Source organism: Lampetra fluviatilis, chromosome 1, assembly GCF_964198595.1.
Source record: "Lampetra fluviatilis chromosome 1, kcLamFluv1.1, whole genome shotgun sequence".
NCBI lineage: Eukaryota > Metazoa > Chordata > Hyperoartia > Petromyzontiformes > Petromyzontidae > Lampetra > Lampetra fluviatilis.
This window is the reverse complement of record NC_136275.1, coordinates 702,553-725,305: the sequence shown is the minus strand read 5'-3', so window position 1 is coordinate 725,305 and position 22,753 is coordinate 702,553. Positions and strand designations below refer to the sequence as shown.

Here is a 22,753-nt window from a genome sequence, read left to right as displayed (position 1 = left end):
ACCACAACACAAGTAGTCAATAAAGCAAACAAAAAGAAGCAACTCTGATAAGGATAATAATATGCACTGTCCTTGAAGTTGATTGGCCAACACCCGAGACGGCTTTCTTTAGAGCCTAGTCCCCATTGGTGTAGGGCCAGATGACACCAGAAGGCGTACAACTCAAAAACAGTGCAATATCAGAGTATTGAGAGTTCGGGGTAAACGTTTACACTATGAGATCTCTTTTACCAGTGGCAAAATATAATGGTAGGTTTTTACCCTTTTAACTGGTACAAAACTGACACCTTTATTCAAGGCATCATGTTTGCAATGACCACAACACAAGTAGTCAATAAAGCAAACAAAAAGAAGCAACTCTGATAAGGATAATAATATGCACTGTCCTTGAAGTTGATTGGCCAACACCCGAGACGGCTTTCTTTAGAGCCTAGTCCCCATTGGTGTAGGGCCAGATGACACCAGAAGGCGTACAACTCAAAAACAGTGCAATATCAGAGTATTGAGAGTTCGGGGTAAACGTTTACACTATGAGATCTCTTTTACCAGTGGCAAAATATAATGGTAGGTTTTTACCCTTTTAACTGGTACAAAACTGACACCTTTATTCAAGGCATCATGTTTGCAATGACCACAACACAAGTAGTCAATAAAGCAAACAAAAAGAAGCAACTCTGATAAGGATAATAATATGCACTGTCCTTGAAGTTGATTGGCCAACACCCGAGACGGCTTTCTTTAGAGCCTATCCTTATCAGAGTTGCTTCTTTTTGTTTGCTTTATTGACTACTTGTGTTGTGGTCATTGCAAACATGATGCCTTGAATAAAGGTGTCAGTTTTGTACCAGTTAAAAGGGTAAAAACCTACCATTATATTTTGCCACTGGTAAAAGAGATCTCATAGTGTAAACGTTTACCCCGAACTCTCAATACTCTGATATTGCACTGTTTTTGAGTTGTACGCCTTCTGGTGTCATCTGGCCCTACACCAATGGGGACTAGGCTCTAAAGAAAGCCGTCTCGGGTGTTGGCCAATCAACTTCAAGGACAGTGCATATTATTATCCTTATCAGAGTTGCTTCTTTTTGTTTGCTTTATTGACTACTTGTGTTGTGGTCATTGCAAACATGATGCCTTGAATAAAGGTGTCAGTTTTGTACCAGTTAAAAGGGTAAAAACCTACCATTATATTTTGCCACTGGTAAAAGAGATCTCATAGTGTAAACGTTTACCCCGAACTCTCAATACTCTGATATTGCACTGTTTTTGAGTTGTACGCCTTCTGGTGTCATCTGGCCCTACACCAATGGGGACTAGGCTCTAAAGAAAGCCGTCTCGGGTGTTGGCCAATCAACTTCAAGGACAGTGCATATTATTATCCTTATCAGAGTTGCTTCTTTTTGTTTGCTTTATTGACTACTTGTGTTGTGGTCATTGCAAACATGATGCCTTGAATAAAGGTGTCAGTTTTGTACCAGTTAAAAGGGTAAAAACCTACCATTAAGGACACATATATATTAATTCATAGCACGTAAACGACCCTCTGATAATAATCTCATCAGCCAAAGGGACTGGTTTCGTCATACAGAGGCAATACTTCAGCCCCCGACACTCAGGTGGTGGAGGGGGTGAGTTTGAAGATGAAACAAATTAGAGAGTCTTTGGCAAAACTAATATCTTGTCCTGCCATCTGTCAATCCACTGCCAGTTGAGGGCCTTCCAATGCCATGCCTAATTTATGTCACTTAACGATATATAAATTTGGTTTGTTTTAGGCAGGAAGAAAATTTTTTACTCTGCTGCCCAAAATGCATTTCCAAGTGATTTGGCTCTAGCCATGAACTTAAAACTTAACTTGTTATTATTGTACCAGGTAAGGCCGACTGAACTCTGTCGCTCTTTTTCAGAAGCGACCTGGCCACAAATGATCGCTCGACGCAGTGGCTTTTCACGTGGACATTTACGGCGGCCAAATACTCTAAACGCCTATTGCTAAATGTGCAAAGGCGTCAGAGTTGGGATCAAAAAACCCACGACCTCCTCCATACCAGGCGAGGTAGTTAACATCTCCTAGCCGCCGTGGCGACGAAATTAATTCCAAAGCTAAAGTTAGCAAGGTCCCATTATGACGGTCCGTTAATCTCCACCACTCGTGCGCCCACGATGGAGATTTCCACAACGGACCTTTACGACAGTAAAAGCTCTTTGTCTCTCATCCTGTTGCACAACCCCGTGTGTTGTGTCTGCCGGTTGTATCCGATGTTGACATTGTCGCGCCACGTGCTGAAGCTATAAGCACATGCAGCAAAACGTCGGATATTATCCCGTACAGCACTCGGCGCCACTCAAGAAACGTACGGCACAACCGTGAAAACCTACAGATTTGGGAAGGCTATACAGTACGTACGTTATTTTGAAAACATAAAGAGTGGCCACGCAACATTGAATATATTGTAAGTTTTAGTTTTTATTCCACAACGTTTTTCTACTCACACACTAAAAATTGCACGGAACAAACTCTGCGGCTATGTATCATAAAGTTTGTAAACAGGCAGAGCGGGCAATGTTAGACCCCTTCACTAAGCACGTGAAAAGAAGCGGAAAATGAATAAATACGAAAGCCAGAAAGCATCGGAGCGTACGAATACGACAGCACAAACTTGCAACCAGTCCAGTCCAACGCGACCCATTACACGCGGCATGCAAACACTCATCTCTACTGAATGCAATCACTAGCTCTTAAAATTCTGGTCATTTATGTTTGTACGTAAACTATTTTACATCTGAGATCATGTCACATTTTGAATGCGATGTGCGTGCAAACAAATTAACTTGTCGACAAAACAAAAAAAACATTGAAAGGTATTTTGTTAGTCGAGATGTAACATACCTTGGGTATACAGTACATGGCAAGGGAAAGGCACTTTAGCAATATTCACGATTTTTGGAGGTGTGCTCTCCGATGGGCTCAATGTCAATTGCATCTTACACTAAGCATTTGGGGATGCCTCAATTGTATGGCTGTGCAGGCTTGTGTGAAGTTCAAATCATCCCATCCAGCAGTCGCCAATCGTTCCACAAGTGCACAATCTTTTGGAAAGCTTTCAATGAGACGGTTTCAGTGTTACTGTGTTGTAAAAAAAAATGTTTGCAGTCTCACAGGTCGTATATTCTACAAGCTGAACCTTAATAGGCCTCTTGCATTGATGTCGCGAGACCACACGAGGCCTATTTTTCATGATAAATCCTTGTTGGGAAAGTGATGCCAAAAAGTTTGGCTCACATTTATAAAAGAAAACCTACCCCCACACCGCTGTGTGTATACTCCTGAAAGCATGCAATGGATTAACATGAAGCAGGAGAAACAAGGTAGATCGGTGTTTTTAGCAAATTATCTTCGAATTCATATACAAGACGCATAGATCTTGTGAATGGCCAATGTAAATATTACCTATATAGTTCTGTTATGAGTGCCCACGTTTGTATGCTTCGTGCAAAGCAAAACATTGTCCCGTCCCCCCAAAACAATTATACCGGAAATAATCCAAATGGTTGAGGCCTGGGGTTTTGTTGGTGTGAAGATTCACATCGTTTTCCACCATTGTTACCCCATGTACGATTCGCCGAATCAAGCTGGCCACCATGGGTATAACGTTGCTCTGAAAAATAGAGTTGGTACCGTTATCCTACATGGAACTGATAAACGATTCCAACCACAGAACGGCAGAGGATCTATCAAACCTTGTTGAAATTAAAATAGCCAAATGAAATCTGCCTCATCATATGTATTCTGTAAAAACATTGTATTCTGGGTTAAGGGCAGTAATAATGGATCACACTATGGGTCTCTTACTAATTAAGTACATTTAAATTGATCCCAGCCATAGAAATGTGGAATCTCTACCGCCGGTTTAGCACTGGCAAGATATGGGCACCGCCCAAAGCTCATATGGAGATTCACGAACTCGTTTATCTTTCCGTTTGAGCTCATTGATGCGCATCAACACTGGTCCGGGTCGTCGAAGGAGCAGATGAGTGGACGTAGCCCAATGTAGTTGCGTGCTTGAATTCTACTGACCATCGCCATCTATTTTATCATTTTTACCTCTTACTGTTTATGTTTCGGCGATGACCGTCACCAGGCCGAAGAAGGGAGTCGAGGACTATAACGTTCTTTCTTTTTTCTTCTTGGTTCTTTCGGTAAAGTCATGTAGAATGGAAATCATAAAATAACAAAAATAAAACATAATAAAATAATTCTCACGACGTTTCGGCCACAACGCAAGCAGCCGTCCTCAGGTGAAGAACAGGTCTGTCGAGAAGACAGAGTCAGTCAGACTCTTTATTATTTCCATTCTACGTGACTTTACCGAAAGAACCAAGAAGATGAATCCCTGCAGTCACGAAAGCTTTAAATCGGCTACACCAGGGGTCGGCAACCTACGGCTCCGGAGCCGCATGCGGCTCTTTACAGGCTGCTTCTTGACGATATGTACAGTATGTACTCAGATGCATTGCGGCTCTTGAAATACTGAATTTTGTACCGAATTGGAAAGAAATGGCTCTTCTTGTTATTTTGGTTGCCGACCCCTGGGCTATACCGTTCTCGGGAGACTGTTTGCCATGCTCGCAAGCGACGCGCCGGACGTACTGCGGGGCCGGGAATAATTGCGCCAAATCACTTAAGAATAGAGCAGAAATTTTGCACGATAAAAGCAATGCGTCAGCGTCGGAGAAACGAAAGCCACCCACAGGGCTGCATCATGAAACAGCACTGTAATTATACAACGCAATCTTTAGTCAGAAGCTCAAGGTACAGTAGAGTTAAATAAGCTTGAAATAATAATCTTTGTGCTAAACTTAACACCAAAGCTGTGTCTTGTGCGCTCAATGCTAATATAGCAAAATATCCAAAAGCACAATTAACAAAAAAATGTCCCAAGTGACGGGCTACAAAATTGGTTACATTAGACATAATGCATATACAGCATTGGCCTCGATGGATTTAAAAAACACCACACATCAATTACGAAAGAACAATTTACACAACACTCCTACGATGGCTACGCAGGCAGTCAAAACTATGCGTTAAGTGGCATTGTTGTCCGTAAAAGCTAAATTATAATCGTGTCTTTACGCTGGGAAATAGATACGAAGCATCAGATCGATATCAATCCACGGTCCCTGAATCTGCACACTCGACACTCCCTCTCATCACGTCATCTACGAATCTTTACACACTTTATCTACAAACCCATGCTCCTTTACGACTTACGCTGCTGCACTCGGCAAAAGTAGAATTAGAAATCTGACAATACGTTCCTGCTTGGTGTCCCGTGTGCTTATATTTGACTTCAGCAATCCGTACATCCATCCACGTGCCCCCATGTTGCCCCCAAAGAGCCTGCCAAATTTGTTTCGCTGTTTATTTAAATGGCTGGTGACACAACAAATCGAGGTTTGCTACGATCTTAACGGGATGAGCGTAACTGAACGGCTTAAATTGTTTCGAAAATTATACGAACAGGACAGGTAATAGGCGAAAGCAGCTTTGACACAGCTGCAAGTGGAGTGGGATTTTACTGGCTTGGTGTCGCAGGTGCCATGCAGTGGCAGGGAGTACGTGGCTAAAACACCACAATTCCCATGACTGCATTCATACGACGTCACCCCTTCTTGCCAACAGCTGCACACAAAACGAGAATACTATTGACCGGTTTAAAATAGTTGGCAATGTAACTCAAAACCAGAAGAAATAATGGTACAGATTTTAAACAAATCAGCTGCAGTTTGTGAAAGTGAAAGAGCTAAGGACACAAAGGGCTTGCTGGGGGCCCTTCCGCTGCACTCCTTCTGCTCATCCTCCTCTCATCCTTCTCCTCCTCTCATCCTTCCTGCCCCCATCTCCTCTCCCCCTCTCCCGGGCGATCATTTGAGGTTGAACACCATTAGCGGCCGCTCCTCGCGCTTCTGCCAGGGACTCTTCTTGTCGCCTCCCTGGTCGTCCTCGCTGCCGTCGTCGGGCGAGCGCGGCGGCTGCTGCTGCTCGCGCGGCGCGCGCTTCATCTTCCCGCTGAAGTCGGTGGGTCGGCGCAGCTTGCTGAACTCGCCGGCCTGGTGCTTGACGCCCGGGTGCGCCTGCTGCGGCTCGGCCTTGGCGGGACGCGGCTCGCTCGCGTACTCGGCGCCCAGCGGCTGCTCCTTGCCGTAGGAGGAGGAGTTCTTCCTGCGCTCGCCGCCGTACTCGCCCTCCGTCGTCTGCACCATGTAGTCGCCGTGGCCCTTGCCTCCGCCGTGGTGGTACTCGGGCGGGCTCTGCAGGTGCGACAGGTACTCGGTGGGCATTTGCGCGTCGGTGTCGTCGTCGTCGTCGTCCTCGTCGTCGTCGTCCGGGCTCAGCGCCAGCGTGTCCTCGCGACGGGAGTCTCCGCTCAACAGGGGCTTCAGCGAACTGTCCTCGGGCGTGCACACGGCCGTCTCGCTCTCGCTGCGGTCGCCGGCGAACAGCAGACGCGTGTATACGGTGCCTCCGGCGACGCCGCCGCCGCCACCGCCGAGTCCGGTGGCCCCGCCACCGCCGCCACCTCCGCCGATACCGCACGACTGGTGGCGCTGCCTCCCCTCCTCGGAGATTTTGCGGCCGGGCTTGGAGCTCTCTCCGACGTCGACCCCCGAGTCTAGGCTTGCGTCCTGGCTGCCCGAGCGCTCCGAGCGCTGCAGGTCGATGTAGGAGTGGCGCACGGTGGAGTTTGAGCGGCCGTCGAGCGAGATGAACCAGGCGCGTGGGTGCTTCATGGGCTTCAGGTCGCCAAGGTCCAGCAGGTGCTTCTCTGTCAGACCCTGGATCTCCATGTTCAGCTTCGACATGGCCGCCTCGCTGAGGGTCACGGGGATGGAGATCGACTCGGCCATGTGCGGAGACTCCTCGCGATCGGACTCTGTACGGGGAGACTCCTGCTGCTGCTGCTGTTGCTGCTGCTGCAGAGGGTGATGTGGATGCGGGTACATCTGCTGCTGCTGCTGCTGCTGTTGCGACTGCTGCTGCTGCATCTGATGCTGATGGTGCTGGTGGTGCTGTTGGTACTGCTGGTGCTGCGAATGCGACTGATGCTGCTGCTTGGAACCCTCCGACTCGGACGGGTTCAGCATGTACTGCTGCTGCAGCTGCACGTAGTGCGCGGGGATGACCAGTGTGTGCTGCATCATCTTGTGGTAGCGCGGGTCGTTCATCTGGTCCACCGAGCTGTAGCACAGCAGCTGCCCCGTCACCTGCCCCGGCAGGTTCACCGGGCGGGCCAAAGCATCCACGGACCGCGACATCAGGTTGTCGGCCGACTTCTTGTCAGCGGCGATGGCCTCTTGCAGCTCGGCCCGCTGCAGGCTGGGGCCACGCTGGTGGTGTTGGTGGTGATGGTGGTCCTGCGGCACTTTGCCGGCCCCCGAGTGCTCGTCGACGGAGGGCTGATCCGAGCTGGTGCTGCGCCGGTACTGCTCCTCGCGGTGCAGGTGCCTGAAAGGCGCCTCCCCCATTTTCTCCGGCGTTTTCTGCAGCAGCAGCTCGGAGTGCGCCGGCGTGAGTTGCAGCGTGTCGGTGGAGCGGTGGAACTTCTCGCGCGAGCCGGGCAGCGTGTCGGTGGAGTCGCGGCACGCGGTGCTGCGCGTGCGCGACGACAGCTCCCGCGTCACCTTGTGCCGCGGGAGCTCGTCCCCCACCCCGCCCCCGCCCCCGCCCCGTGAGCTGGCAAAGTCACGCGGCTGTGCCGCGAAGCCCGGCTTAAGCATGGGCGTGTGCACGTCGGTCTCGCCGGCAGAGGACATGGTCTCCATGTGCACCGCGCTGATGAGGTTGATGTGCGACATGGACGTCGACTGGTCCTTCTTGCTGTTCTCCAGCGCGGTGCTGGCGGCCAGCTTGCGCCTCTGCTGCTGCTGCCGCCTCTTCCGGCATCGCCTCCTGTGGCACAGAGAAGCAACGTGCAGCAGCAGCAGCAGCAGGGTGTTTGGTCGCAGCGATAACAGGGCCCAATTACTGTACTTCACCCATCCGCTGGGCCCAATTTGTCGTAGGCAAGGCCACCGAAAGGCATTCGGAGGCCCGGGGTAAAATGCCAGATGGGGCCCTCCTCTTAGCAGGGTTGCCACCTGCCCTGGTTTCCCAAGATCATCTTCTTTTCTCAAATTCCCTCTCGTTTCATCCTTTGTGTTCCTGTGTCCTGAGATGTATGTTACGTTATGGGCACGTTACTCCTGTAAGTTGCTGTTTTTGAGGCAGTAGCTGTCCCAGTTTTTGTCAGTTGTGCAAAGATACACCACCAAAAACATACGCAAGGTATTATTCTTGCCATGATGTGTCCTAGTTTGTTTTGTACCTCAGAGGTGGCAACCCTCCTTCCGAGGCCCCTTCACATCTGACCCCCTTTTCACTTTACACAGCAACGGTTATATAGAATCCATCTGGCTCTATATATATTACAAAAGTTCAACACTATAAACAATATCCTCCCCCCAAACGCCCTTGGAACTTGTGCTAGTATATCATCCATATGTCACCGGATCCTTGTCTCAGGCCTTGGTGCAGCAGGCACGGGCTCTGACCTGCAGTAGCAAATAAGCACGAGGAAGAGGCCAAGGAGGATGAGGGCCATCCCTCCCAGAATGGCCAGCAGCAGCATGGTGTGGTAGTTGGAGATGTGCAGCATGATTCCAGGCAGAAACCCAACTGCAGAGCACACACGACACGTTGTGTTTAATACAGAGAAGAGTGCACACACACACACACAGCCCGTGTCAACCTAGGGGAGGATCCGGGACCAGTTAAAATATTCCCCACTCCCATTGGCCGTGAGCAGGATTCAAACGCGAGTCGCCGGGATTCGTAGCGTGGTGCGCTGACCAATGCACCACCACCCCCCGTAGCACGCGCACGCTCCTGCGGTTCGTCAACAGCGGTCGCCAGATTCTGAGGCAAGGGCTGTGGAATGCTGTGCTCACCACTTCAACATTTCCTGGTGCCAATAGAAAGCCTGTCCTTAATTAGGATTGATTAAACGTTCAGTTGGCCTCGATTTCAGATCATTACAATTCAGACCTTGGGGGGGGACACACTGGGGCTTATTCGGAAACACTGTGTGGTTATTTAAAGTTGACAAGGTGCATGTTGTCACAAACACCCACAATTAATAATTTAAATTGTCCAGATGTGTGTAACACCTACAACTGCCATCTACCGTATTCTCTTGATTATAAGGCACACACACTGTTCCCCTATTGGAGAGAAAAAGTCGAGGGTTCGTCTTATAATCTGGTAGCTGTGTGTGCGGGGGGGGGGGTGGCACAGTGGTTAGCAAACTGCATTACAAACCCGGTGACCCGATTTAATTTCCTGTTCACTACCAATAACAGCGACAGTGGATATATGAACCGATTCTGGGCCTCCCCTCTAGGTCAACTCAGCCTTTAATGAATGTCTTGTGCCGTGTGTATCGACATCGGCACTGGGGAGACAAATGTGGCCGGGCGTGGTGTTGGCCACCCACCCCCTTCTGCGCCGTTCCAGGCTTCACAGTTGCCCACGAACAGCACTTGCCCCAACAGTCTGTTAAAGGCTATCGGGAGCATCTTTGTCTTTGTGCGAAACCTTACTTTGTACAACTCGACAATTGTCATCAGTGTGCTGTGGCGCACGTTTTGAGAAGACGATAATTTACCTCCCCATTCCCTAAGTTGGCAAGATTTTACTTCACAAACGCAGGAGCGTCGAGACGTCGCGTTCCACGTGGGGTTAAGGGGTTTCGCTTAGCGGGGAGGCGCGCGCCGCGTTGACAGCGCCCATCTCCGCTGCTGCGTCAGCATTTTAAAGTCGACAGCTGTCAATGAGCAGCAAAAGCAGCGGGCTCGCGAGACGCACGGCGCAGGAGCGCCGGCGCGTTTAAAGTAAAATCACTTTAAGATTAAAAAGCATTTGTTAATGGACCAAACTCGGGCTGTCCAGGAGATGAAGGGCATTGCCGCTGCGAGAGCTTGGGATCCAGCACTCGCGTACTATTCAGCAGTGGCTGCGCCTCGAGTGGGAATGCCACTCTTTCGTTAAGCGGCCCGTGGTGGCGTGATCGTGAGCGCGCTGCACTTGCAATCCCAGGGGTCAGCGTTTCTCTTCTATCTCCCGGCGTGGCAGTTGACACAATGGGGGCCAGTTTCTTAACCCCCCCCCCTCCCGCCAAAACCACCTCTGACCACCCAGCAGGATAAATGGGTTCACCCCAGCGCGTGGTGGAGTAAAGTGTGGGTATTCCCACCTCTTCCGACACGTCTGGTCAACTTAGAAGAGTAGGCCAAATATGCTCTAAGAGTTCGCTCTCGAGCGAAAGCCCTTACACATCAGCAGTGGTGTAGGCAAGAAATTGCAGGGCTGCACCTTTACCTTTCTACCTCTTATTCCCAGCAAACGTTGTTGGCGTTCGTGTTTTTCCAGCGCCATGCAAATGTGTGGATAGTTTTCGCTGCGCAAGTGAATTTCAACTTGACCGTCTGTATGGATGTGTGACTCAGTACCGAAAGAACCAAGAAGATCAGTACAAACCGTGACGTTAATACTGGCAACCAGGAAGGCACTACTGTAACATCTGCCACAAGATCTTAATTTTATTGCAGTGTCTGAGCCATGCTTCTTTCAGGATAAGTATTACCTCTTGCTACCACTGCACACACTCTTGCTCCTTCAATAGTGATGTTTGTTGCTGTCTGCAAGGCGATTTGGGCGTTTTGGGCGTTTTGGTCCCGTGGTCAATCACGTGTTCAAATTGGGGCCTTCCTAACGATCGACTGAGCAAAATATCCACAACCATGGAAAACGGTGGACCATTACTCGTAAATTTATGTAATTAGCATTCTTTAGGGGCTTTTGGCTATAAACATGGCCATACAATCCACAAAGCCAAGCAAAGGTCACACTGTGGCAAAGCAGTGTTATTCACCGTTGGCTAATGAGCATTATTATTCTGTAAATCATTACGCGTGTAAGAAACCAGCTTAAGTGGTGCCGTAAGCGCCTTTAGCGCCGCCGTTTGATGTGCGGCTATGAGGGAGCGCGCGGCCGGGCATGCGGAGATGGAGTGGCACGGGCACGAGCGAGTGCGGGCGGGCGACGTGTGGGATGGGGGTCGTACCCGGAGGCTGGGGTGGGAAGGCCGCTGCCCAGTAGCCGAGGCGCGTTGCGGAGTAGCACCACGCGAGGTCGCCGCCTCCCTGCCGCGTCACGAGACCCAGCCCGGCCTCTCGCCAGGCCCCTGCGCGCCCGACGCAAGCGACACGGACGGGGCACTGCCCTCAGCAGACGGTCACAAGGGCAGCCGCCCCGCAGGGTTCACGCGGCGATGGGGGTCCGGCTCGGGGAATCGCAGGACCGGCTTGTCAATGCCTTCATCCAGCGGTGGATAGACCATAGCTCATGACGATATTGATGATCACGATGATAATGTTGTTGAGCAGTCTGGTACAGCGGACGTGTGGAAGCAGGCAAAGGTGTGCGGTGTATTAAGTAGGCACTTTTTATTTATTCAAATATTTCACCAGAATAATGCCTTGAGACGGAACATCTCGTTTGCAAGATAGTCCAGGGTGCCTAGTGACAAATGACTTGAGGCAAAACACTCACGTTTTGAAAACCAAGTACATGACTGGATATAGATGGACACAATGCGAGGCTTAAACCGGCGAAATATTTTAACGTGAACAAAATTGACGATTACACCGAGGACAAAAAAAGAACAGATGGATTAGAGGACACGGATAAGTTGAGCGAAATATTGAATATCGAGAGAGCTTCGTCAGGACACGTCACAAGAAGGGTTGGTGGCCGGTAGTCGACACCAAAGACTTGCGATCGAGCGGCAGCCAAACGAAGACTCCCGGGGGTACGTCCACTGCGGAGGAGCAGCAATTAAATTGGCCCGTATGGCGGAGCTAGACGGATCGTTACATCACAAGGCCCGCTCGAGATGGCGACCGCTTGTGGAGGCCTCATCAAGGAGTGGATAGACCATGGCTGATGGTAATGGTGATGATGTATGTATGTTGAACTTCTTTCGCACCATACGTAGCTAACCGTGCTAATAGGAGGCGAGTGGAGGGTTAACCCGGGGGCCGTTACTCCACTCGCCGGAGACTACTGGCACTGTGCGGGTTGGCTCTTCCGACGACCCCAAATAGCATAACCACCTGCCCAGCCTGGAGCCGACGAGGGCCTACGGAGGTCGCGGCTGCGACGGAGCCTGAACCCACCCCCCACCCCCCCTCCGGGGTAATGACCGCCAGCCGCCCGGCTGTCCGCGAGCGTCGAAGAAACGATCAGTGGCAACGCTAATTACGAGCAATCGATTGCTCCGAGTGTCCATTGCAATCGGGAAAGGTCATTCGGTTGGAGGCTGCAGGAGGAACGGGAGCGATTGTGTGAATGCAGCAGCACGGAGTGAAATGGCGAAGACAAGTCAAGCGGTTCAGCAGTGTCAGACTTAGCCGTCTGTCGATGAGAACACAGCGGCTTTAAAAGGAAAACAATATTACATAATAGCTGACGTTCATAGCACACGGATAGAGGGCCATTGCCTGCACACCGTTGCCAAAGCAGCATTGCTATGCGCAACGAGGATCTTCAACAACAGAAAAAATTAACCCGTAAAAATAAAGTTTTTCACTATAAATCCTTTACATGCGTGGCAGCTAGAGTCCTCTCGTCCTCTGGCTTGAGATGGCTGCCACCTATGGGTCAGATGATTGCCTGCCACCAAAGTGTCACGCACAACGAGTCTGTGTGCAAAATGTCAGCTCGATTGGATCACAGGAAGTGGGTTAAAAAAACGACCGAAAGATTTGCACGGTCGTAAGCGCGCAAGCAAGCAAGCAAGTGAACTTAATATAAAGGATTTAAAAAGGCACGACAATGTTTGAGCACAGACTCAAAGCGGAGCGCGATCGCGACCACCGGCTCTGTCCTCCCATCGTCCCTTTCCATGGCGGCTACACTGTGCCGATGACTCCTAACAAGCACGAAGCCAGTACACGGTTGTCTTTTCGGTCCACTGCCGCCTAAAATAATAAGGCCACAACTTTGCCTCTTGGCATCCGAAGCTAGCGGCGGCGCGTGTTGTTCACGCAGCGCGGTGATGTCGGGTGGCTTTGTGCATTACCGCTCGTTTGTTTCTGGCCTTAGTGCGATTTCCCCTCCGAGTTCTCAACGTTGCGTAGGAGGTGAGGGTAGGGGTGCGGTGGTTGTTCACGCTATTTTCCAGACATAATTCAAGACGCACACATCTGCAGACACGTGATTTCACGAGTGCCGAGAAACGATTCCTTCGATTGAACGCTGCCAACACAACTCCACGTGACAAGCAGCCTCCACTAAACCAGCGATGGAAATCCATTAAAGTTCTCAAAAACAGAGGGCCTATATTTACCTCCATTCATCCCCCAACCCCCCCCCCTCCCCCCCGTTTGGCAAGCTCGCTTAGAATTGGGAAAACAATGCCATCACTGTTGACGAAACGCCGCTCGGCTTGTACGAGTAATCGCGCCTGCGCATGCCAGAGCCACCGTCGCTTGGCTTTGTTGACAAGGAGGCGGCCGTGTGAGTCCAGGATTCGCCTTCTCCTCTCCGCCTTGCCGTCAGCTCCCACATCCGTGCGTGTCGACTAGCCCCGCATCGCCTCTCGAACACGGAGAAAACTCAAGAGTTCCACCACACCACGATATTTGATCTCCATAGAAAAAAGTTGTGCTGCTGCCAAAGCCATCAAGGACAGCTGCAAGCAAGCACGAGTAGACACACGCACGCACTTGCAACACGGGAGCAGGGAAAAAAATCTCACATCCTGTGTTCTGTACACTGGAAATGGAACCATTCCCGCCCCTGGCAACCCGAGGCAGTGTTGCAGGATTCGAGGGAACATTAAATATGTTTTGTTAACATTGCAAGTCAATGGCGGTTGCCTCCGAGGTGGCTGCAGGGGTGAGGTAAACACCCATTAACTACAACGCGTACGAATCTTTAAAAAAAACCCCGACGGCGTGAACTGTGAGCGTAAGATTTGATGAATCGACGTATCGCGTTACGCCCCGAGTGAGCGGGAATTCCCGCCATTCCTTCCGTCGGAGGAATGACGAGCGTTTGTGAAAATAGCAGCGAGCCGTCGTCGCCCGGCTTAGAAGAATACAATTCCGTGATTCCAGCTGCCGTGCCCCAAGATGCGAGTGGCGGCCCAAGTCGCCTGTGGCCGCCACTCGCGGCCGACTTCTCTTTGGCCTTGAATCCAAGCTTCACGTCGATTTTTGTGCAACCGGATAGAAATCGGAGCGTAAACAAGCAAGTGGAAATCGGACGACAGCAACAACCAACAAGAGGGCTTACTGAAGCTTTCGAGAATACTAGATTACAAAAATCAATATTTAATAAATAACCGCTTCCTCCCAACTAAAGCTGGCTCGGCAAATTACTTTTAAAAAAACGTTCATTGTAAAATTAAGATCAACGCCAACGTGGATTCAGAACGATGGTTGCCGAGTGTAGTAAGTAAACAAACAGGGACATAAGGTTTTCAGCGAAGACAAATACAAAGACGCCCCTTCTAGCCAGGACCAGTCTCTGTTGGGGCAAGTGCTGTTAGCGAGCGCCTATTGGGGCTTGCACGGCGTCGAGGAGGTGGTGTGGCGTGGACCACTCCTGGTAAAGATTCCCACTATAGCCTTGACGGGCTGTCGGGGCAAGAGCTGTTCGCAAACGATACGACCGCGCGCACACACACACACTACCAGACAGTACGCAGATACATTACATTTCGGATACAACACAGACTTTCATTCCATAGCCCGTTTAATTGCATACCCTGCCACTGTACTTGTTTGGTTCGGTCCAAATAAAGTTTCATGAAGTGGAACCATTTAGCCGTTAAAAAAAAAGTTTCCCCATTCTCGCTCGATAAATGTCAGCTTTAAAGGCACGAGCTTAAACTTACAATTAGGTGGCTTGCGTCACAAATTAAACGGAGCGCAGGCTTCATTAGTAATGGGCGGCGTTGCTCTGGCTGGCTCGCGGACCGCTGCCGGACCGCTGCGGCCCTGGGAGCCGCTCCGAGCCGGGGCCCCGCACAATTTGGCTGCTCCGAGCTGGGCCACTCAACTGGGGCGGCCCTCGGTGAAGTGGCAAGGCCGCACACGGCGCCAAAGGGAAAGTGAATCGCGCAGGACACGATTCGGCGAGTGCGGAAAGGCTGTCAGTAAATGAACCCTATCGCCCACCCTTACTATTTATCACTCGTCCCAAATCCATCTGCAACATATTTCGCGGCCGACGACTCCCATCTGCATTTAGGCATGGATAATTATCACCTAACAGTGGTGTTCTGGACTTTCTTAAATATTCCCTATTCACCACATCTCTTTCCAGATACTCGAGATTGCACGGCTGGTTCAATACGTCACGTGCAATTCATCTTTCGGATTAGGAGTTACTTTTGTAGAGAGGTGCGGTGAGGAAGAGCCGCACGGCGCGGCCGCTTCCCCCGTGGCGGCGGAGCCGTCCGAGGCTTGCCGCTTGTTTACTGAGAATCTCCACGCGGAAACGGCGGTCCCCGCAAAAAGGATCTATTACTTTGCAGACTCGCGCTCGGGCCGTTTTCGTGAAGATTAATGGGCACGTAAAAGCTCCTCATACACATCCTCGTCCTCCCACTCTGCCGGCAGGACGCTGCGGTAGTGACCGTCCAGCGAGGGTGATGAATGGCATTAGGTAATGCGGCTCCGCTCTTTTTACGATCTCGTGCCAGGGGGCCCAGCTCAGATCTTTCCAGTGACAAACGGAGAGATTTTTTTTGAACGGGCCTTCGTCCACAAGGAAATGAATCTCGCCACTCGTCACACCGGCCTACCCAACACGCTAGAGAGAAAACAAAAGCCAACCTTTCTCCCCTATAAAAAATTAACTCCAGCAACTGACCTTTTTTTCTGTTGGCCTGAAAGCCACTCCCTGGTGTGCGGAAAGTTAAGGAAAGTAGTCATCTGCTGCTTTACAAATGCAGATTTAATGCTGTATCAATCATAATAAATAAAGGCCCCCGTGCCAAACATTTTAAGCCATAAGCGTGAGGTTGCTGCCAATTCGCGTCACTTTGAAATGATTCCATGATAATGACGCTACTCCACGCCACAACTGTAAAAATTCAAAAAGCATCTTTCAAACATCTGGAATCTGCGAGTCAACGCTCGACACGCATCACCAGGGGGCCGCTACTTGGCCCGGGCAGCCGCACAACTCCACGACGTAGCGCGGATTTCTCCCCACATCCCCTCCGGATGTGCGCCGATCGCCAAGGTTGCAACCCGGGGAGTGACTGCGCCCGCCGACCTCCACTCATCGACCGTGTTCCCCAAGCGCGCGCTGGGGCGTGGTTGGCCTGGGCCCTGGTGCAGGGAATTAAAAAGGGGGGCCCCCTCCCACCCCCCCGTCCAATTTTCCCACTCTCGTGTTCCTCCGGCTCGTGGGCTCGCTCTGCGGAGTTCCACGCCGCGTGACTCCTTGGAGCTCGCACTGTGCGAGGCTTGAACTCGTGGGGTCTCATGGGAGCCGGGGAATGAGCCGGCGGTCGCAGCTGCGCATTCGGTCTTAGGGTGACGGTTTTCCCGAACGGCTCCGCGACCGCCATCCCCCGTGGCCGTCGCGAGCTGGCCCGGCTCGTCTTCCTCGCGCGCGCTTGGAATTCATCACCGGGGACCTCGGCGGCACAAAGTTTAGCCACGGCATGCGTACGTAGTCCGCCACGGTGGTCGCCAACACCCAGATTGGCTTCGTGCAACTAACAAGTGAAGAGGAGGGGAGCGTTTCGTCCTGACCCCGTTCCAGGCAAAGCAACAACAAGAAACCCACAAAACCACAGCAGTGGCTGTTAAAGCCATTCTAAGTGCTCGTGAAGGCACACTGATTTTTATAGGTGAGACTCAAACAACAGAGGAAGCAAAGCGTGGGTATAAATACAGATCAATGTCACGTTTCTCCAGCTGTCTTTACCCAGGTCGCTCTTGCCAACGAGACGATCCCTTGCCTGCTGAGTTCTCACCTGGTTAAACAAAGTAAATCTGAGCTGTCAAGCAAATGGGAGAAGGTGCTGTCAGCAAGCGCCTGGCACCACGAGAGCTCCCCGACAAACCCCGGGGTCTTACTCGGTGAGCTGCGTTCTACTCGTGGGACCCTGAACCACGCGCAAGAACACCAAGCGCCAAACCAACACAAGTTGGGTCCCGCTCGAGTAACTCAAAGCTCCGCAGCAATCGGTTCAGAAAATACCGCTCGCATGACTGCAACTCGCACACCCTGTCACCATTCGTCGCACGCACTCTGTCGCACGCACTCTGTCCCACCAACTTCAACACGGATGTCACAACTGACCAAAATCAACGGCATTTAAAAAAAAAAATTCTCAAGATGGCTGCCACGAGTAGAGTCTGGCAAGGGCACAGCGGGTGGCCACTCTGCGTGCCAAGGCAGCCCAGCCGCCTTTGCTCCGGAGTCTCTCTTTTTGTTGTGTTCGAGCACAACGGAGACTTCGCTGTCCTTGTGCAGAGCGGCGAGCGTCTCCCGGCAGCGGCGAGCGCGGTCGGCGCTCGCTCGCCATCACGGCCACACGGCCACGGCCATACGTGCCGTCCCGTCTGCCCTGCCACTCCACCGCGCCCCGAGAGGGGGAGAGAGGCCAACGACCCCAGCTCACTCGCACGCAGCCTCCACCAAGCACGTGGCAGCCTCTACCAAGCATGTGGCAGCCTCTACCATCATCAATCGTCGTCAACCCAGAGGAAAGCCATGCAGAAGAGGGGGAGACATGCAACACTCCACACAGAGAGGCATCCAAGTCAGGACTCAAACTCAGGCACCTTCTTGCTGTGACCACTGCGCCACGCTGACATTTGACTCAGAGGTACGCGCTCTACTACCACGCTGGGACTACCACGCTGGTACTACCACGTACATTAAGCGTTTGTCATTTGTCTTGTAACTGCAGATTGGCGCTGGGAAAGCCGACGACCGTAGTAGCCACGGACGACAATGGGTGACGATGGAGGTCACATGGCGAGGTTTTAAGATGAAGAGAAGCCGCCTGCAGTTCAAAGACGAATTACGGTAACATTCAAAAAATGTTTAACAATCACCCCGCATGCCTCTCGAGCAAACGATGAAAAGCAACAGTGCAGGGGAACGCGTCGTGGATGTTGACAACGGTAGGTTCCTGAGCAGCCCTCCCACGTGGACTACCGCAGCTTCCATTGCCCGTTGTGTCCCCCACCCCTAAATCTGAAACAAAACCAAAGAACGAGATTCTGCGTCCGCTTCAATGCACAGCTGCTTCTGATTCATCGGCGGGACGCAAAGCTACTTTTGCTCCAACTCATCGCGGCCGTAAACAAAAAAACGCACGAAGGCGCGTCCGTCACGGTAGTAGCACGCACAGGCACTCGTGTGTACGTGTGTGTGTGTGTGCACGCGTGCACACACAAACACGACTCCGTCACGCGTCCCGCAGCGCGAGTCCACTGCGGCACCGCAGAAGACGCGTCGACACTCAATCGTTGGCCACAACTACGGACCGTACAGCAAACCATTGTTGCTGTGCACTCCTTCGGTGGAGGAGGAAGAGCGAAATACCCAAACGGTCTTCTTGGGGCCGCCTCGTCGTGGCGAGAAGCCCGCAACGTTGGCACCGAGCTCCTGAACGTATTGCTGCCATACGCAGGAGCAGCACAGAATTGTTTAAACATCCTAGATCGTGACAACAACAACAGTGCAGGGCCCGACTGAACATATCGCATGGCCTCAGTGTGCCTTCCCGGGTAAATGAGTAAATGTTGTTGTTGTGGTTGCCGCGTATTAACGAGTCGTCGTTGTCACCTTGACGCGACAGACAACGATCGAGCGGCCCTCGACAGACGCTCATTTGCATTTGACCGGCGATCGCGAGGAGCCGCCCTTCGCTCATTGGGCAACGCAGCCGGAGCTCCACCACCCAGCCGGAGCTCCACCACCCAGCCGGAGCTCCACCACCCAGCCGGAGCTCCACCACCCAGGCGGAGCTCCACCACCCAGCCGGAGCTCCACCACCCAGCCGGAGCTCTATCACCCAGCCGGAGCTCCACCACCCAGCCGGAGCTCCACCACCCAGCCGACAGCTCCACTACCCAGCCGACAGCTCCACTACCCAGCCGACAGCTCCACTACCCAGCCGACAGCTCCACTACCCAGCCGACAGCTCCACTACCCAGCCGGCAGCTCCACCACCCAGCTGGAGCTCCGCCACCCAGCTGGAGCTCCACCACCCAGCTGGAGCTCCACCACCGAGCTGGAGCTCCACCACCCAGCTGGAGCTCCACCACCCAGCCGTCCGCTCGGCCTCGGCTCAGAACGCCGGCAACGGAGTGAGCGAGAGCGGCGCACGAATCGCCGCCGCAGCCCGAACCCTCGCGCCAGGCACCCCGCCGCGTACACTTCGCTGGAGATGTGCCGACGCAGCAGCCCTTTTATTACCTTGCCCGCTGCGCATCGCATCGAGGAGGGAAATAAATCAATCGCGCCGGTCCAGCCGTTAATTAGCACACCCCCCCCCCCGCCGCTTCCTGTGGATTGCAAGCAGTCCCCGTGAGAAGGGCTCGGGATCTTCATCCCCGTCGCTGCTCCCCGTCGTCCCCGCCGCGTCCCCCGGATGTGGAGGACCACGTCGCCCCACGTCGCCCCACGACTCCCGCTCGGCGCATTTCACGCCCGAGTTCAAATGACCTCATCCACCTGCACCCGGATGCAGCGGCAGCGGGCGTCGTGCGGCGCTGGAAATTGGAATTCCATCAACGGCCTCTCTGCCCACTGGATGGGAGGGAGGCTGGCGCGTGCGTGCGGGTGGGAGGGTGGGTTGGGTGGGTGGGTGGGGAGACGGGGCGAGCGAGGCTGCGGGTATTACTCTCTGGCGCGCAAAATCTACGACTCCGCAGCGCAGAGGCAGACGAGGAGACGCATCGCTCTCCCAATGCGCATCGAGGGGGCTGGGCTTTGCAGCGAGCGGATGCCCTTCTCATCGCGCAGTTCGTGCAGAGTGGCTGGCTACGACGATGATGATGACACGAGAGCAGTTCACGCAAATCACTCGCTCACTTTAAACGAATGCACTGTACATATAGTTCGTTTGGCTATTAGGAAAAGATTTCTGTCCATCAGCCTGAGCCAATAAACCAAAACGATCAACTGCTTCACCGATACCGGGTGTGGCGGTGTGCTACTGACCTGGCACAACCCCAGTTCCACTCCGAGTCGCGGCTATAGCTGACCGTGCGCGAACACTGCGGCAATTGGCATCTTCACCAAATGAGGTGCTCCTCTAGGTCAACTCGGCCTTTACCAACCCACACTGACCAGCGTGACGAGTGACTCGTACACGTCCATCTCTACTTGCGCGGTTATTTTTCTCTCTGTCGCTCCAATGTCTGTCTGCTTCATGATTGCACTGGACAGTACTTGGTTTTAGTGTTTTATTGCTTTCGTCATGTTGGATTGCCCAGGTCACGCTTGCAAATGAGACTCGTCCTGTTCTCTTGATCGCTCGCGTGGTTAAACAATAATCGACTTGAACACGAACTCGATGTAGAGTCAGATATTTGCACAACTGATATTGGATTGACAAATGGCTATCACTTGTTTTTTTATTCTATAATTGTCACGAAAACCTTATGTTGCCTCCATCAGCGCGGTGACTTCCATCCACGCAGAGTGGATAAGTGAACTTTCAAAGCCTGGGCTTCTTGCTCTCACAACACCTAATCCCGCACACGCGCGGCACGCGGCTACAGACGCCGGGGCAGCCATCGAAAGGGCAACGACCATCGGTGAGCCAGCGGCCCCGCGCTGGGAACCAGCGGCCCCGCGCTCCGAGCCAGTGGGCCCGCGCTCTGAGCCGACGGCCCCTCGCTGCGAGCCAGCGGCCCCTCGCTGCGAGCCAGCGGCCCCGCGCTCTGAGCCAGCGGCCCCGCGCTCTGAGCCAGTGGCCCCTCGCTGCGAGCCAGAGGCCCCGCGCTCCGAGCCAGCGGCCCCGCGTTGCGAGCCAGTGGGCCCGCGCTCTGAGCCAGTGGCCCCTCGCTGCGAGCCAGAGGCCCCGCGCTCCGAGCCAGCGACCCCGCGCTCCGAGCCAGTGGGCCCGCGCTCTGAGCCAGTGGCCCCTCGCTGCGAGCCAGCGGCCCCTCGCTCCGAGCCAGCGGCCCCGCGTTGCACGACGCACGCGCCGAAACCCAGCGCAGGCGACGGAACCCCTCACTTCGTGCAGGGCCGATGAGCTGGCAAAGGCCGCAGCAGCCGGTGTTGAAGTGCTGAGAGGCCACGACAACAAAGTCTCACGGTTCAGATATTCTCCACTGTTATTGGTCGCGAGCGGCAATCAAACTCGGGTCGCAGGGTTCGTAGCCGCTTGTGCTGCCGCTCTCTCCCAAGCGCAGCGGGCAAGCGAGCGGTGGGCCCGAGTCGCGAGCCGGGCGCCGTGACCCCAGACCGTCTCCCGGCAGCTGACACAACACGGGGAAGGCCGGCACCGCGCGTGTCCGAAACGTCAGACTCGTCGACAAAATCCACAACAGCTGCTGCTGCCCAAACTCGGCACCGCGCACAAGTTCAGCCCTCCGCCCGTCTCTTCACAAACTTCACAAACTTGTGAACACAGAGAGACGCCAAAGTGGCAGGAAATTGCCAAAGAGCGATTTGTGATGAAAGCCCGTCAAGACGGGAGCTCCATCCCGTCCTGAGCGTGACCCAACCGCAAAGTTCTCAATAAAACGCCGAGAATTATTTCAAAGCAGACACTGATGAGGGCTGTACCCGCCCAGCGAGACAGGAGGTTTTAAGCAAAAGATGCCAATTGGCTGCTGAAATTCGCATTTCAAATACCGTTTTACCAAAACTCTCTACCACCCCCCCACGCCCACCCACACCTAAAAACCCTGCCCCGTGTGGAACAAACAACACTGCCAAATATAGTCAGACATTACAAGTCGAGTCAAACATCACAAGTACAGCCAAGCTTTACAGCCACAGTGCACACCACTCCCCACCACCACCGTGGCCACGAGTTGACGTCTGTGACCCGCAGAACAAACCGCGAACTCACCACCGCGCCCTCGCCACTGCTCGTCCGTCCGACGCGAAGCCCGAAGCCCTCTCCCCCCCCCCACTACCGACTCGGCCACATTCGCTCTCGGGGCCGCGCGCGGCGGCCACTTCACTGCGGCTCGACCCCGCGTCCCCGCAGCATCGCCGCGGGTCGCGGCGCTCCTCCCGCTCGCTCCGCGGGGAGGCCGCGGCGGAGCGCGCGCGGGGGGACAGCGCTCGCTCGGGAGCCGCACTCGCTCTGCCGCGCTCGCCGCCGCCTCCTCCTCCTCCTCCGCCTTTGTGCGCTCCCTCGTCCCGTGGCGGGGGAGGGGGACACGGAGGAAGAGGGGGGGGGTGAGGCAGTGGGGCATGGAGGAGAGGGAGCGGGGCCGGGAGGAGAGGGGTGGGAGCCTTGCGTTGCGATGGGTCTTCCCCCCCCCACCGCTGCTCTACCGCCTCCACCACCACCCCCCCCTCCCCTCCCCACGAACAATGAGCAGCAGCAGCAGCTCAAGCGGCACCACGCGCTTCCTACGTCCACGAGGACAATGGAGGACGGGGGGGCGAGGGATGGGCAGGGGGGGAAGGGATGGGGAT

General features: G+C 53.4%; 1 protein-coding gene across 1 annotated transcript in view; it reads right to left on the bottom strand.

The window, feature by feature from the left end:
* Window positions 1-2,458: 2,458 nt before the first annotated feature.
* The window catches only part of LOC144946217 (protein FAM171A1-like), a 38,517-nt gene continuing 18,222 nt past the window's right edge, over window positions 2,459-22,753 (bottom strand). The window contains exons 6-8 of the mRNA XM_078875116.1: window positions 11,166-11,285; window positions 8,596-8,719; window positions 2,459-7,954 (exon numbers count right to left, since the gene is read on the bottom strand). Of these exons, the coding sequence (XP_078731242.1) occupies window positions 5,929-7,954; window positions 8,596-8,719; window positions 11,166-11,285 (2,270 nt within the window). The 3' untranslated portion in view covers window positions 2,459-5,928. The remainder of the gene's footprint in view (window positions 7,955-8,595; window positions 8,720-11,165; window positions 11,286-22,753) is intronic.